This window comes from Podarcis melisellensis, assembly GCF_964234715.1.
Source record: "Podarcis melisellensis genome assembly, chromosome: 5".
Taxonomy (NCBI): Eukaryota; Metazoa; Chordata; class Lepidosauria; order Squamata; family Lacertidae; genus Podarcis; species Podarcis melisellensis.
The window spans coordinates 41,402,082-41,419,817 of NC_138537.1; the positions used below are offsets into that span (position 1 = coordinate 41,402,082).

At 47.9% G+C, this 17,736-nt stretch overlaps 1 protein-coding gene across 2 annotated transcripts in view; it reads left to right on the top strand.

The window, feature by feature from the left end:
- Positions 1-17,736, top strand: part of DNMBP (dynamin binding protein) — a 49,039-nt gene that overhangs the window by 21,191 nt on the left and 10,112 nt on the right. Inside the window, exons 1-2 of one of the 2 annotated variants that reach the window (XM_081911535.1) lie at positions 2,278-3,345; positions 17,446-17,639. In XM_081911535.1, the coding sequence (XP_081767661.1) occupies positions 2,322-3,345; positions 17,446-17,639 (1,218 nt within the window). In that variant the 5' untranslated portion in view covers positions 2,278-2,321. Of the gene's footprint in view, positions 1-2,277; positions 3,346-17,445; positions 17,640-17,736 lie in introns of those variants that run through there. The other variant, XM_081911534.1, reaches the window with a different exon arrangement.

Below are 17,736 nucleotides of genomic sequence, written 5' to 3' on the forward strand. Positions count from 1 at the left end.
AGCGGGATGTGTCGTCACGCTTGTTCATGTTGTGAGGGTGTTTCTCTATCTCGATGGCTTCCATGATTATTCTCTTGTGGTGAAGAAGAAAAGGCACACTAGCCTGGGAACTTCCTCTCTGCCCAGAACATTGGAGGCTATACACCACACCCCCTCAACAGTATTTATAGGAACTCAAACACTGAGATCTTGCTCTGTTCCAGTAACAAGAAGCCGAAAGCACCAGCCTGAAGATGACGAGTGAGACCTCGTCGAAACGTCGCCTAGACACCCCAACTTTTACACGGGAAGACACCCGAGGACACCAAAACCTGCATTCCTGTACCCGTGAAAATCTACGAAAGCATATATATATATATATATATGTGTGTGTGTGTGTGTGTGTGTGTGTATACAATACATATATATATACACAAAATATAAAAAATTTTATATATAAAAATTTATATTTATATATATGCAATATAAAATAAAATAAAATATATTTCTTGACTGTTTTTATTTTATATTGTTCCCTCTGTCTTTCCGGTTTTTTTATGATTATTATTACATTTATACCTCACTTTTTCTCCAAGAAGCTCAAAGTTGCATACGTAGTCCTCCCCCTCCATTTTATTCTTGCAACAATTCTATAAGGTAGGTTAGGCTGAGAGATTGTGACTGGCCCAGTGTCACCCAGTAAGCTTCATGCTCAAGTAGGGATTAGAACCCTGGTCTCCCAGTTCCTAGTCTGGCACTCTAACCACTACAACACACTCATATTCCAAAATACCAGTTTTGTCATTTGCTTCCCTCCATTACTTGGCCACCCACCTCAGGGCACCTCTGCCGCCTTTTCTCAGTCCTGCAGGTATCTCCTTTCCACAGGTGTTACTCCACTTGGATGAGTAAACAGCCTCACTGACAGACACAGCCTGTGTCAGCTGTTCTGAGGTGAAAGGCAAAACATGCCAGCACCATTGGCGGTTTACAAAACAGGGCCACCAAAATCAAGGATGCTTCTCTAGGAAGAAGCAGGATGCTGGAGTCCTGTGCATTTTCTTGTCCTCACTCTGGTCCTGCTGACAGCATTGCTTTTATTCTCTTTTTGTGGGGAGGGGTCAGAGAGAACTGGAAAAACAGGATTGAGTTATATGTGAAAAAATGTGCTGAGGATATCATAGTAGTCTTGGTAAAATATGGGCAGGGATCCAAGGGGAGTGGCTGGTAATTGTGTTTTGTGACCCTTGAAATCCCTCCCCAGATATCTCCCTCCCTCCCTCCTTTTCTCTAATTAGCAAAAACTGCCAACATGGTTTCAGGTTTTTCTCTGCATTCTTTTGAAATGAAAACTATTGGTTGCTGAGGCTACCAGGTTCCTGCACAAGCTGTTGAAGTCTGCTGAACTAGGTTTTTTGTCCCTTGAGCTTAATATTTCTCATACAAATTCCTAGATGCTTGCAGTATATTTCTCAAGTTACCGGGACTGAATCTGTGAAATAGTGGCTTGACTAGGGGCAAATACTTTTGACCTGAAATGTGAACTCTATTAGAGCCTGGGGCTCTAAAATCATTGGTTTCTCAAGGCTCTCACGGATCAAACAATACAGTCTTGTGATGTATGTGTGGAATCAGAACAGCTTTAAATTGTGTGCGTTTTTGTGCATTCTTGAGCGACCCAGGGTGGCTGTATATATATTGATTTTATTTATATACAAGTTGGCTATATATTTATTGATTTTACTTATTTAAGGTATTCAGGCACCATTTAATCCTTGGCATTTCTAAGTGGTGTCCATAAAAATAAACCATACAGAAAACAGAGCAGTAAAAAACAGAACACTACCTTTAAAAACCAAGGGTGGCTTTGTTTCTCCCAGGAGCAGATCAGAGGGAGCCCAGGTGGGTCCAGCCTGTAGTTCCCCAGTGCCATGCTTATCCCCCTTTTCCTTTGCCCCAGGGAAGCACTCCTGGGGTGTGGCCACTTAAGCCACAGGCTTTCTGTTTCCCTGTGTTAAGGAGCCCTGAGAGGGAGGGAGGGAGAGAGAGGTCACTGGCTGCTGCCTTCAGCATTGGAAAGCAGAGAAGCCGGTTTGGGCAGGGAACTTGTCCAATCCACAGCTCTCATCTGTGGGACTCTGGTTATTCATTACTTGCCAGCAGGTGGGTGAGGCTGTCTGGACTTGCTGCCTATTGGGTACGAAGGTTATGCTGCTTCTCTGTTGCTGGTGTTTAGTCAGCAGAGTCCCAGGGTGAGGTGTGGGGAGAGGTGTGTGTGGGGGGGTGGATGTTGCCAAGAAACTGAACCCTGGGGAAGGGGGTGGGGGCACGCCAAGAGGAACATGTGCACCTACCCCGAGGCAAGGAGCCTCTGGTTCCCCAGCTGGGAGTATGAGGACTACAATTCCACCGCCAGGAAAGGAGATGGTGCCAGAGGAACTGGCCGGAACAGTGATTGTGACTGGGACAACAAGCGCAGGAGCAGAGAACTGTATGGCACCACCAGGCCAGTGGGCAGAGCCTGTGGTCACTTCAGGAAGGGGGAGATCTGGTACAGAGACCGCGAAATGGCCAGAGTCTGCAGGGACTGTGGGGAGGAAGGTGGACAATATACCGACCGGAGGAGGAGAACCAGGAACAAGCAGTACGAAGAGCACGAGGCAGTAGGCAATGGTCACCTGGAGGAAGCTGGCTACTACACAGACAGTGAGAAAGCCACCAGGGCAGCCTGCAGGAAGCCCTACAGCTGGTATCAAGATGGCTTTTACGTGGATGCTGGCATCAAAGCCTTGAGGAACGTGGATGCTTGGGGTGCAAACCACTGGAGAGAAAGTGGCAGCGACGATGACTATGGGAAGGGAGATGGTTGGTGCACAGCTGATCAACGCTTGGATGCGGACTTTAAGAAGGCAGGTGAGAGGTACGTGGAGCACAGCAGAACACATCGGAAATGTCGGGAGGAGGAGAAGGAGAGGCAGTATGTGCTGCATGGAGACCTCCTTCACGATGCCCAGAATTCTGGAAGGACATTTGAGAACAGCACTGTGGATTGTAGAAACATCTCTGCCAGTCCAAAAGACCAAGTGTCCTGGCCGTTAGGATGCGAGCGCAGCAGTGGGGAGTTGGCGCCTGCCTGTGAAGTGGCCAAGCCACATAACGTGGTGGATGAGGACTCTGGCGCAGCAGAAACTGTGGCTGGCCGGTCTGGAGCACCGGGACTGCAGGTGTGGAGAGGTGGATGTCCAAGGACACGCACAGGGCGGTCAGACTGGAGCCTGGACTGGGAGGGTGAAGCCTGGCAGCGGAACAGCTTGTATCGGCGCACGGCTCCCAGCGCCTTGAGGCACCACGTCAAAGAAAAGCAAGGTAGGTTGGACAGGGAAAGGTGTGGTGGTGATAAGGCTACATGTGCTTGGATTTCCACACCTTTTCCGGTCAGCCAGCCCCATGTAAACAGCAGGGCTTTGGATCACAGCCAGCTGCCTTGTATGGTATCAGGTCATTGGTCCATCTAGTGCAGTATTGTCCACACTGACCAGCAGTGGCTCTCCAGGGTTGCAGGGAGAGATCTTGCCCATCCCTACCTGGAGATGTCGAGGATTGAACCTGAGATCTTCTGCAGGTGTTCTGTCATTGTGCTACAGCCATACAGCAGCACTTGAAAAGAAAACACCTGTTATGTCAATCATCTGGGATATTATGAAGGTTAATTGTTGTTTTCTCAGTGTGTGCTAATTGACAGCCTTCTCCTTAGGCTCTCCTTTGTGGCTGTGCCTTGTTTTTCCCCTCTTGGGCTGGGCATTTGCCAGTCAAGTCCTTTATGCCAGGAATGTTTGTGCCGTTTTGTTAGGTTTGCAATGCGCTGTTGCCCTGCCAGGGGCTCCCTGCCATGCTCCCTGCCCAGGTGTGAGCCTGGCTTCCTAGATGCTCAGGTTTCAAGCACAGGGTTAGACCCTAGGCAGCTCTTTGAAACCAGCCTTTGCATCTCTGTTATGCTGTTACGTGGTGCAAGAGTTACTGCAAAGCTTGTAAGCTGCTCCTACTAGGGCAATTCAAACATGGCCGTACAGCACTGAGAAACCAAGGGACAGATTGTGCACTTTCCTGGAATTTTGTGGAGTGACACTCGTGCGCAATTCCAGGAAAGTGCAGAATATGTCTGAGTGGGACACTCTTGCTGCAAGAGGTTTTGCTTTGGTGTCCCTTGGTTTCTCAGTGCTGTGGTGGCCATGTTTGCACTTGCCCTAGTAGGAGCGGCTTACGGGCTTTGCAGTAACTCTTGCATATTTGGGCTAGCCATTTCTGGAACATGGAAAGCTGCCTTCTGCTGAATCAGACCATTGGTCCATCCAGCTCAGTATTCTCTACTGACCAGCTGCAGCTCTGTAAGATTTCAGGCATGGGTCTCTCCCAGCCTTAGCTGGAGATGTTGTGGATTGAGCCTGGGACTTCCTCCATGCACAAGAGATACTCTACCCCTGAACGACAGCCCTTCCCCATTTTGGTGTGGTTAGTTTGTATTCCTTATGAAAGGTGGCTGAATTGCAGTGGGACACGTTTTTCTGTCGGATTCTACTCTGCATCTCAAGCTAGCATCTCAAGCTAGCAGCAGCAGCATCTTACAGCTTCTGTGGAAGTTGCCTCAGGTCAAGCAAGGTTATTGTTTTTTCCTGTGTTCAAAAGCAGCAGGAACCACCCACTTGTGTTCTTCAGCAATTATGCTGAAATGTGGGGTGTATATGGAGTGTTGCAAATGAATGTTGTTGCTATTATAGCACCATCGGTGTGCATAGTGCTTAACTTTAGCAAAAGGAAGGCTCTTACCCTCTGGGTTTGCACATCCGTCGCCCTCCCCAGCAGACTCCTTTTGGCCTTTAGAGTAGCAAGACAAAACTTGGCACAGTGGAAAACTGGTGGGGCGGGCTTGTTGACTGCTGCTGCTGCTGCTGTTAGTGGGAGCCTCTGCTGCTTAGTGTTCCTGCAGCCTTGTCATCAGCTGGACCCTGGGCTAGAAAAGGGAAAGCAGAATTAGTTGTCATCAGGCAATTGATAATCTGTACTAATAAACAAGAAATCTGAGCTAAGATATCCCAAATTCAGCTGAAATCCCAGATTTAAAAAACTGAATTTTGCATGCAACTGTGTACATATTAAGCAAATTTGCTTATTGGGGCTCATTTATAATGCCTCTGCTAGTCACTGGGGAGTGCTAAATAGCTACAGATAAAAAGTTTATTTTCACCTGGACCTTCAACCTTGCCTTTGCAGGACTTTAGATGTCTGTGGCCTCTTCCAGTGGGTGGGATGTGTTTGTTAGTACTATTTTGTAAAAAGGTTTGAGACAACAACAACAACAACAACAACAACAACAACAACAACAACAGCAACAGCAACAGCAACAGCAACAACAACTTAATATGAAGGACATAGAAGTCCCAGTCACTGACTACTTAAAGTTTTACTTGATGCTCCTCCCCTCTGTTCAGGCACACGAAAATTTATTTTTAGCAGCCTTAATGTCTAGAAAATGCCTTTCCAAAAAAACTAACTTTAAAGGCTGATGGAAGTAATCAGGGTGTTAAATTTGGTGGCCAAACCAAATTCTGTACTTTGCAAAATAAGCACAGACCTTGCTATCCTGGAAATCTCTAGGGAGTAAAGCCGGCGGCTGTAGCAGGGAAGAGGGAGCTGCAGATGGAGTCCGGTGGCTGGTGCTGAGCTCAGCTGATAAGGAACCTACAGTAAACAGCGTGGAGATTCTATGTATGGTTGGTGGATGCAATAATATGTGGGATTTGTTTGATATGCTGCAGACGCTGTAGAGTAGACCTGTCATATGCACCTTTGGTCCGGGCAGGGCTGGGTACCACTTAACCACATAAACTTTGGCTCCTGACATTCTTCAAGGGTGAACAAGAGGTCAGAAAGCAGACACACAAGAGAGTCTGCAATACACTAATTAAAGGTAAAGGTAAAGGTACCCCTGCCCGTACGGGCCAGTCTTGCCAGACTCTGGGGTTGTGCGCCCATCTCACTTAAGAGGCCAGGGGCCAGCGCTGTCCGGAGACACTTCCGGGTCACGTGGCCAGCGTGACATCGCTGCTCTGCCGAGCCAGAGCCGCACACGGAAACGCCGTTTACCTTCCCGCTGGTAAGCGGTCCCTATTTATCTACTTGCACCCGGAGGTGCTTTCGAACTGCTAGGTTGGCAGGCGCTGGGACCGAGCAGCGGGAGCGCACCCCGCCACAGGGATTCGAACCGCCGACCTTTCGATCGGCAAGTCCTAGGCATGAGGCTTTAACCCACAGCGCCACCTGCGTCCCTACACTAATTAATACACTAATTAGAGCTGTGCAAATAAGGATGCTGGAAAACTTAAGTCCCTAAGCCAAGCTTAAGGAATTTTTGGCCCTCCAGATGTTGCTGAACTACAACTCCCATCAGGTCTAACCAGCATGGCCAATGACCAGGGATGATGAGAACTGCAGTTCAGCAACATCTGGAGGGTCAAAGATTTCCCCCACTTGTCAAATATCTCTTTCCCCCCCCCATCCAGTCAACCCTCCCACTGAACAAATATGTAGAAAACAAGACTGCTGAATGTCTGATGTCCAGGCTTGACTAATGCTGTATGTAAACACGTGGGTTGGATACATTTTGGGGAGCCATAGCTGACTACTGGTACGTATTTAGCTTCCAAATGTTATGTGTGCTCCCTGAGAGAAACACAGTGGATAAGTGACATAAGTGGCTATTTACATGGCGAGTCTGTCTTGCTGATTAAGTTACATTTGTATAACGCACCTTTCCCTGCTGATCTGAGCAATTGAGGAGACCTGGTCATGTTACAAAGGCCTAATCCGGCTGCAGGGATCATAGTTTAGGTGCCATAGATGATGGTGCTTGGTTGTGAGAACCCCAAGAGTACACTCAAATGCACATCATTTGGACAGTGTGAAGCCTACTCAACACGTTTTGTTCAGTCTTGTACAATCTTCTCTCCAGGATTAAGTTCAGTTGCTGCAAGAGCTGGGTGGGCATTTAGCTAATTAGCTGGAACTTATGATCTCACAAGCCCACCTTCCCGTAATTCCCTTCCTGGAGCAGCTTTTCAGCTTTTAAAAAATGGGGAGGGTGGTGAGAGTTAGGAGGGAAATGCAGTTTTAATTGCATAAATATACAGAAGATGCTTTAGCAAAAAATAAAGGCAAATAGCCTCGCTGGAAACATAGGAGGAGAGGTGCAAGTAAGCAGGTCTCAGGGTGTCATTTCTTCTGCATTTTGAAACATACAAATTCTGACTTGCACTTCCATAGGCAGATAATACATTTCTTCTGTTTTGTTGCATTTCTCAAAATTCAATGATGCAGTCCTCTGATTTTGGATAAAATACATAGTGAAGCATGCATTTTAAGATGGAATGTGTACTAAAATACCTATTTTATGAGGGAAATGCATTCAGAAATAATGCACATTTTTGTGTGTAAAAATAATCATCATCACAGATTGACATGGAAATGGGACAAACTTTTGAATAAATATGTGCTACAGACACAGACAAGAAATAGATGCATCCCTCACTTGGTACCATGCCAATGACTGAATCAGTGTTTGAGTTGCTGATATGTCTGCCTATCAATTGCTTTATGAATGCGGGAGGGACGCCAGTCTGGCTCAGTGGGAGAAAAATCCATGTGAAATCTGTTTTTGGTTTGTTTGTTTTTTAAATGTTACATTTGTGCATGCCTTTAAAAGAGCCAGGAGGAAAGGGCTTGTGTCCTGTCTTGCTTAGAAAGAAGTTCTTCAAAAGGGAATTGGTGGTCTTGCCTGTCAGCAGCCCATCTTCTCCATCTCTGTCTCTGCTTTGACGAATCAGTTATCGTCAGAAAGTAGACAGAAAACTAGCTTCAGGCTACATGATGACCTCAGCCTTGGCTTCAGGCTACAAAAAGGCAGAGGCCAGCCTTGTTGCCAGGATTTGCCATGTCATGCATTTTGTTGAGGGCTCACATACATATGCTGCATGCTTGAGTTATCAGAACCATGGTAGGGTGCACAGAGTGCAAGGGCTGCACTAGTGGAACTGACCTTTCCCCATCTCTCATCTCTCGTGCAGCGCACCCCCCCAACTCAGCTCTAGAAGGTTGAGGGGCACTGGAGAAGATTTGGGGGGCACATTGGGGGAGGAAATGTAGCTACTGCTGCACCAGTGCTGGCTCTGCTCTATATACAGCCCTCTATGCTTCATGCTAGGCATATCCCATTGTGAGGAGCACTGCATATCTAGCTAGCCTTCCCTTTAGCTTTTCCCTGCCATGCCACCAGCACATTCCAGAACCACCAGAGTTATCTTGATTTTCTTTAAGCAAGCAACTTGGTATCTGCAGCCTGAAGTACAGTTCTCGCCCTTCCAATATTTGCAAAGTGTTTAGGCACTTCTTAGTCATCCATTGCTGGAGGAAAAATGCAGAAATGGTGATTGGTTCTCCCCGTGAGCAAATGGGTGCAACCCTTATTGCTCCTCGCTAGACTAGCTAGTGGAAGTTGGCGGTTTTAATCTTTTCTCAACTAAAGTTTAATCCTTCCTTAGCCGTCTGTCCATCTGGCTCTGCACTGTTTATATTTTTCTGTAACACTTCACTAGTCCAGCCTGGCTACAAAAGGCCCAAAGAGGTTAATGAATATAATGCTTAAGTATAATGCTAAGTTCTCCCACTTCCTGAAACAATCAGAAATCCAGAGGCAAGGTTACAGGGTTTAGTTTTCTTTGGAGGCTTATGCTGTCTGTGATCTCTTTATATACCAATATACAAGCACAGGTTTTGTAAACAGAGAAACAGGCTCCTCAAAACAGGCTGCCCAACTACTAATCCCGCATCAGGCTCTAAGAACAAATTTGTGGACCCCTGCAGCTTTCACAGTAGTTTCCACCCAGCTGAACTCCAGCTTTATCTGACTTTGTCTTTCCCATATTCAGACATTGCTTCTCCCGCTCTCAGAAGGGTCTCCCCTTCCAAAGTCTGAGGAGAGAGCATTCCAGTCAACAAGGAACATTCTGTTGTTGAAAGTCCCTGGGGTAGTGAACCTGTGACCCTCCAAATGTTGTTCAACAACAAGTATTATTCCTACCTATTGGGTCTGATGAGAGTCGAATAACATCTGGAGGTCCACATGTTCCCCTAGCCCTGTTTTAGCTGTCTGGTGATAGACATGCTCACAGTAATCAAGGCAACCAAACTCATACACATAATGGTGCAGGAAGTGCTCAGGGCTTTGGTTAGTGCTCAGTGTTTAGATTAATGTCAGTCGATGCCAGCTGAGAATGTGGACATAGCCTATGAATAAGTTGGGGTGATTCACCCAGATGTTGAAAAACATAGGGGACAATATCAAACCTTGTTGTCATGATACACTATGAGGCATATCAGCAATCTACCAGTTATGCCACCTGGAACTTTTTCCTTGTTTTTTTTAATGATTCAACTCTCTATGACATGAATAACTCAGTGAGTTTCAGAGTAGCCATTCTTGGATAAGGTGATTATGTTGTGTCATTTAGCTCCATGAGTTTTTGGGTGAAACTGGTTATCTAGAGCAAGCGTGGGCAACCTGTGACCCCCGGCTTAATTTCATGTAAGTGGCAAGAAGAGTGGATAATGGGGAAAAGGGGTAGCAGAGAGAGAGAGAGAGAGAGAGAGAGAGAGAGAGAGAGAGAGAGAACAGGTGCCCCACCCACCTTTGGTTGTGCCCCTACACACTACCAGTTAAAGCCCCTGACAGATGTCACCTGAGGGAATGCAGCCCATTGACAGGGAAGAGGCTTTCCATCGCTGATGGCTTCTAGATACTGTCCAGCTGACCCATGCAGGGCCTTTTGGTGGTCATTCCCCTTTTGTGGAACCCCCTCCCTAATGCATTTCAAACCTTGCAAAACAGTTAAAAACACCCAAAACATTTTGAATATCTGAAAACATTTAAAACCAATAAAATGCAGTTACTGATTTTAAGGTTACTAATATTTGCCACTCAGAGCTCCTTGGGGAGGAAGGGGAAGATACAAATGTAATAAACAACTAAGTCCACATTTGGTTCTGAAATCTCCTTGGACATTTTGGTGGATCTTCTAGGCTTAGAAATAGACGGGGGGAGTATAAGACTGTTGATTCCTCTCCATCTCTCAGCTGCTTTCAGAGACCACTTACGTTGGACTTTGGGGTTGTTTTTAATTATCTGGCTCATGGGCTGTCTGACAAGACTGGGAACTGGAGGCATACTTTGCTGTGGTTCTGTTTCTACTTATCAGGCAGGTCCCAGATGATAGTGTTGAGTGACTGCTGCTCTGCCCAGCGGTACTATTTTTGAGAATTCCAGCCTTTGTGTCCCTCTTGGCTTTGAACATCTACATTAAGCTGCTGGGAGGAGGAGCCAGGAGATTTGGAGCGAAGCTGAGGCCTTCCAGGTGTGGTTGAACTTCCCATAATCCCCAGTGGTTCGCCATGCTGACTGAGGCTGGGCCAGTGACATCAGGAGGTGAACTTCCTTCCTGAATGTGGATGGTGAGGACTGTCTGACTGGTGCAGGGAAGAAGAGGGAGTGGGTGACAGAACAGAATATTCTGGAAAGGGGTGTGCCTGGCTGTTTGGAACCCTGGAGCATTTTGGAATGCCTTCTTTCGTTCCAGGTCCCACATGTGCTCTCATGAATTTATTACCCCAGTATCTGAGGCAGGAGGCTCTTGAGTCACAGACCAGGGTGCCAGCTTCAGCTATTTATCAATTGTCTGGTTCTTCTACATGCCTCCCACTGTAATCTCCTGAGGCTGTTTTTGTTTTTTGCTTTCTCTTCTATTTTGCTCCGCTGCTGCAAGGCAACAAAGCAGCAAAGTCTGAAACAGAAACTTGCTTTCATTTGGAAATGGTGGCAGCTTGTATGTCACACCAATGGAATGTCCTCTGTCCTCTGGGTCATGGTTTCCATGCGCTGGCCAGATGCCCTGGGAATTACTTTCTGCAGAGGCAGCAGCGGTTACTGTGCTGGGCTGCCACGTTGTTTCTGGGTACTTACGCACCACACAGTCTCCTTGCGCATTCCAGCAGGGGCCACACCTTCTTGGCCTGGATTTCGCAAACAATGCACCTGCTATTGGATGCTTGAAAAAAGGAGGGAGGTGAGTGAGAAGAGGATGGGCAGGGCAGTCAGTGAGTGGCTGAGGCAGCAACAACAGGGGGCCTCTGAGGAGCCCTGTTTGCACTCCCCACCCCCAAAGGCAACATGTTCTTGTCTGGGCCAGGAGACCCCATCAGCTTTTTGTTTAGCCAGTGAAATCTTTCCTAGGTTCTTCCGGTAAAAGGGATCTGCTTTGTTTTCTGCTGCCTTGTTTTCTGGCGAGACACCTGTGCCATCAAGGAAATATATTGTGCAATGATGAGCAAAACTGCATCTGTTTATTAAGCATGCATCCTGATTTGCAAGGAGACTAGACGATGTCTGCTCTCCATTCTGATTTGTTCACAGGGAGGTTAGATGATGTTGTATCAAGCACCATCCACGGTTTCCAGCTCATGTTTCTGTCACTTTGCTTATCGCAAGTCTGCTCTTCAGGGGAAGGGGGTTTGTTGCGCAGTATGTGATTGAATCCTGTCCAAAAATAGTGATAGCTCAGAAACACCCTGTCATACAGCCATCAAAGGCACCAGAGTCAGCCAGATGAAAGGCAACTTGGAGGCGTGCTCTCCCTCTTGAAAATGTGAAATATCTTGGGGCTTGGAACCCTGCAGTTCTATGTGTGGCATTGACACACGTGCACCCAGGTTACTTCTAGGCACGTATAGTATAAGGCATAGGCCCGTAACACAAATTTGTACACATTTATATGTACCATGAAATTAAGGAAGTGCGTGGCTGGAGTCTCACCATTACTGTCCTCTGCTACACACCCCAGCTACTCTAGTTTTTAAGAGTGGGGAGGACAGGAGAGATGCAGTCTGCTGCAAAATACCTGGGGTTTGGGCTCCCTGAGCCAGCCACTAACCCTGGACAGCTCAGTTGGTTAGAGTGTTGTGCTGATAATGCCAATATTGCAGGTTCAATCCCCATGTGGAACAGCTGCATATTCCTGCATTGCAGGCTGTCAGACTAGAATGGTCCTCAAGATCCCTTCCAGCTCTACAATTCTATGATTCTATGTCAATGTCCCTGGGAGAGGATTGTGGCTCTTTCTCCACAGATACTGAAAATCTTTCTGAGGACCTTGTGGTGCACAGAGTTATTTTGCCTACGAGCACCCAGATGTAGAGAACATTTTAGCTATTGCTGGAGAGCTAGCACTGATCTTATCATGCAGATAGTAACTGTACCAGAGAAGCATGATGGAGCGCTGCAACTCTGGATGGAATTTAGTGCCCCCCCCCCAGGCAAAGAGCCCAGATATCACGAGGCCCCTGGGACTACAGAACCAAAGAGCAGCCCTCTCTAGTCCCATCTATCAGCTATGGAAACAGGCCCAGGAGTGGTGGGAGATGCAAGGTTTGGTGGTGGTAAGCGAGTTGCTGAGCAAGTGAGGAGCAGTCCATGAATGAACAATGCGCTTGTGTAAAGCACACTGTAGCACTGTGATGCCTCAGTGCCTTGCGAATTCTGCCCTTTTGGGATGGCCTTCTTCCAGCCTTTTGTCATACTATTGTGGAATGACGCATTAGCATTTTGGGCTGCCTCACTATGCACAGCAGGCTTATGGTTGAAAGGGCATGCATGTGTGTTCCTCTGCCAAGAACAGTGTTTGTCACACAGGCAGTGGGAGTGGGACTTAAAATGCATGCTGATCAGCTTCCAGCCCAGGGAGAACAACAGCCCAGCCAGTAGCAGAGACACAGAGATGGGCTCAGCTCATCAAAATTCAGCTCATGCTAACAGAATCGTGAGATCTGGCACCTAGATCGGGGTGGGGTACATCAACCCTGTTCATTGTGCCAGCTGATTATGTGCCCATTGGGGTCGGCTTTATTTGTTTACCAAACTGTTGAGAATAAATGCATGTGTTTTTTTAAAGACCAGTTTAAACACAGAGGCAATGGAACATCTTTATCTCATAAGAACAAGCAAAAGTACACAATCTCTTTGAATTTGGGGAGGGAGATATATCGCTGTTGAGAAGTGCCTGTTCTGCAGGTGGGGGGGGGGTCAAAATAAATACATGGAAGGAGTTAATTGGAGGGAAGAGGGAAAGCTTGTTCTGCTTGATAAAGTTTTCTTCAGCAGCCACAGAGGGAAATGCATGCCTTCCGTTGGCATCCCTGCTTACTACTGTATTGTGAATTGCTTGTTTGCCTAACCAAACATTGCACAAGTGCCTCTCTCTCTCCCTGCGCGGCGGTTGGAGCTGATGGGTCACAAAGGAATGCTGCGGGGAGAGGAAGAGTCTGCTGGATGTCTTCCCTTTAAAAAAGAGCAAATGCCTGGGAAATGCCAGGCCTGGGGGTTGCTGGGCCCCAGGAATCAGCCTGTGAACCTGAGCCAGGGGGCTGGCCGGAGTCAAGACAACAGCAGGTGAGATAGAAAACCAGGAGCCGGCTCTGGCCTGCCCGAACTTCCACGAGCTGCGCCAGACTGGATGGGCACCTGTTTTAGGCGCCTCTTCCCAGTTCCGATTCCATTCGCCCTGGGAAGAGGGCTGCTATTGTCGCCTCCCGGGCAGGCAGCCACGCCCTCGTTGTGCCCCAGATTTGGCCGTGATTGCATGGAAGGGCAAAGACGGCAGTGGGTCACGAAGATGCAGGTATGGGCGGCGCTGTTTTCCTGCTGCTGCCGCCAATTTCCCGGCCTCCTCCTCCTTTTTTAGCTTTGCCTTGCGGTCCCAGGGGTGCTGAGCTGTGCAAGGACCTGCCTGGCACCTGGTCCCTTGTCTCCCGCGTCCTCCCTTTTCCCTCGGCGCAACAGCTCAGCTGGCTGGCCTTCTGCTCGCTCTGACCGCAGCAGACTTTGCGCCAAGAACCAGCCGGGGGGGACTTTACGAGCGCAATCCGGAGCTGGGTAGCCAGACTGGGGAGGCGCCTTTGCAAAAAGGAGGGAGGGTCCTCCTCCACTCCGGATTCCCAGCACCGGGCTTTGGCTCTGCTCGACCCCGGGTGGCCGCTCCTTCCCTTAAGACCATTGAGATGCTAATACCCGAAGTGGCGGGTGCCGGGGGCTGGGTTGGCTGGGGTCAGCTTCGTCCGCCTACCCTGCCGGTTGCGTACGTGATGGGCCCCCATCTGGAGCCGCAGCAGCAGCAGGTGGGGCCGGGGATGACTTCTGAGCTCGGCTTGGTGAGGAATTTGGGGAGGGGCTGGCGGGCAGGGGTCGGAGATGGGTTTACTTTTGGGGGTCCCCCTCTCGATCTCTCCCCAGCTGCTGCTCTTATCCTGCGCGGTGCTGCATCGGAACCGATCCTCTTTCTCCAGCACCTGCCTGGACGGCTCTTACCCAGAGCCACGCCCCCTCTTCTCCCCTCTCTCCTGCCGCCGCGGGGAGGGAAGTCGCAGCCTTAGCCCCACGGACGCGGCGTGGAATGCTGCCTCTCGAGTTCGCCGCGAGTCCGCAGCCGCCGGCAAGAGCTTGAGCCGCGCATTGCAAGGTTTTCACTCTGCATAACTCCCCGCTGTTGTTTCCTGATCGACGCCTGTCGCCTTCCCGGTCGCTTTGTGTCCCTGCCAAAGTGGGCACTAGCTGTCGAAAGTTCATCCGGCAGTGCTTTTGTGTACAGAACTCCCGTTGTTGTTGTTGTTGTTGTTGTTCTACTGCTACTACGGACTTCATTGCTGTTGTGGAATGAAAGGATTTCTCCAACTCCTCCTTAACTTGCGCTTTTCCTAACCCTTCCCCATCGCGTGGTTTTAAGAGGGGCTAGTAGCTCCCCCTCCCCTTCCAGTGGACGTGGGTGCCTTTGTTTAAAAATCAGGCAAGGCACGCCAAGTGATCTGGGGGCTGGGGATGTCTTCTAGCTTAGCAGATGGTTGCAAAAAAAAAGGATAGTCTCCCTAGACGACAGTGGTGTGTTGAGTCTTGCAGTAGTAAACACAATTTTAGTTTTACTGGATCAAACTGATGGATGACCTATCCAGCTCCATTTCCTGTCCTCCAGCAGGCACATAATGATCCACTTGCTTCAAGGAGCCTTGTATGTCTTCCTCTTGTGCTATTACAGTAGGATGCTATGCTTGTCTGTTCAGAAGTAAGCCCCCTGGAGTTCCCTGGGACTTATAGGTGAGCGTGTATAAAACAGCAGCCTTAAAGTACCTGATTCCGGTCCATAGGCATGTGAAAGAATCAGGAACATTCTTTCCCCTAATAAGTCACGACTCCTATAGCAACCTTTTTCAGGGCCGGTCCACCATCCCTCAGACCTTGTGGGGGGTCGGGCTATATTTGGGGGGGGGTGAATGAATTGCTATGCCCTACAAATAACCCAGAGATGCATTTTAAATAAAAGGACACATTCTACTCATGTAAAAACATGCTGATTCCGTCAGGCCAGATTGAGAAGGCAATTGGGCCACATCCAGCCCCCAGGCCTTAGTTTGCCTACCCCTGCCCTATAGCTTAAAGTGACAGGTGAACAACTCTGCCTGTGAATATGTGGTGAGCATTTGCTCTAATTATTATAGCTCTCAATGTTTTGAAATTTTTGTTAGCTTGCTTGGATCCTTTACAAACTCATTTTTGTCTGTTGCTACTGTTGGTGATTGTGCCTTCTGGTGGCAGACAGTTCCATAGGTCAGCTGCATCTGAGAGACACCATGTACTAATTTAATTTATAACTGGTGTATTGTATCATTCTAGAGTGATATAAAGAAATGAATAAGCTCCTTAGTATATTTTCTTTTTCCAGTCTTCCTATGCCAATGCAGTGTTTAAGTGGAAAGGCTTAAAATGAACTTTGTATTCTTCAGAATGAAACCTTATTCTCTTACAGTGCAATCCTATACATGTGTACTCAAAAGTAAGTCCTACTGAGTTCATTGAGGCATATATATTGCAAGCTAAGTGGGTATAAGATTTCAGCCTTAATCCTCCTTTTTGAGCCTGAGGGTTCAAACCTATATGTTCTTCCTTGAGAGCAGTGCCTGTTGAACTTTGTGTACCTCGCTTTTGAATAAAAGGATTGGGTTGTGAGGTGTTCTGATCTTTTTCTCACACCTTTTTTTGTATGACATACATTGCAAACTCCTCCCTATTGCTCTTATACTAGTTTGTTTACAACTGGTGTAGCATGGGGTGACTGAAATGTTGTATGAGGGTGGGGCACGTATTGTTTTTAAAACCTTTTTCAAATTACCTCAAATGTTGGGAACAAAATAAGCGCTCTCTCTCACACACACACATATATGTATGTGTGTATATAGGTATACACATATACACACACACACACCATGTCAGTCCATTGGCCCATCAATCTGGCAACAGCCTTGTAGGTCTTCAGATGGGATCTCTCTCACCCTTCTTGGAAATGCTACAGATTGAACCTGGACCTATTGCATGCAAAGTCTGTGGTCTGCCACTGAACCACAAACCCTCCCTCAGATGTTTTACTTGCCTTGTGGTGGCTGCAGTGCATTGGATTGGGGGAAAAAAATCTTAGCTGAGCAGCCCACAATTGTTGCACAATCTTCTTAAGTAATACAATTAACCCAGTGAGAAATATGTAGGGCATAAAAGCATGCGTTAAAAATGTGTTGGTTAGGCATCCTCTCTTCTGACTGGCTCCGTCATGACATGCCTCTATTGGAGGAAATAATAATAAATAAATAAATAAATAAATAAATAAATAAACTTTATTTATACCCCGCCCTCCCCGGCTAGAGCCTTCCACAGATATTGTGTCCCTGACTTGTGGGATGTGTGGCCATGCGGCTGTGGTCAATCAACTTGATAACCTCTTTGTCTAACCTAGAGTGTAGCCAGTGTGGTATAGTGGTTAGAATATTAGACCAGGACCTTGGGACACTGGGTGACTTTGGGCCAGTAGCTGCCTCTCAGTCTAACCTGACAGGCTTGTTGTGTTATTAAATGAGGAGGGAGAAGACCACCTATGCCACCTTGAGCTGCTTGGAGAAAGAGGTGGGATATAATTGCAATAAATCCGTAACTAGCACAAAGGCAAGGGGGCAAGTTATTTCCCTTTTCCCTCTCAATTACGTGCCACAGCCAGCTAGTCATCACTGACGGGAAACCCTGTCCTCAGAAGGTGGGAGACTTGCCGGAAACATGTGGGTTTTATTGCTCGTGTGTTTCTGGCGCTTTCCTCCTACCCTGAAGCCAGCAGTGAGGAGGCTGTCCAGAACTAAAAGCCTCTTTCATCCACTAGGAAGCCGGCTGATAAGTCATCTGTAGGCTGGATTTGGCCCATGGACTTCCATCTTGCCACTACTGCTTTATAAGGAGCTGTTGGCTCGGATGCTCTGTCCTGATCCCATTTGCTTCTCTTTCAGAAATGACTCTGCTCTCCTCCCAGCCGGCGTCACTAGAGTCTGCGGCCACTGCAGCCACCACTCCTAACCCAGAGCAAAGGATGTTGGAGAAGAGGGCAAAGGTCATTGAAGAGCTGCTGCAGACAGAGCAGGATTACATCCGGGACCTTGAGATGTCTGTGCAGATGGTCTTGGTGCCGCTGCAGGAGGCACAGGTGGGAGTGGCCAGTTTGTGGCAGCCAATGGTGGGCTTTCAGTTGGCTTTTTTTTTTTTTGCCAGGGATGGGGTGTGACTTAGCACTATTTGGAGCC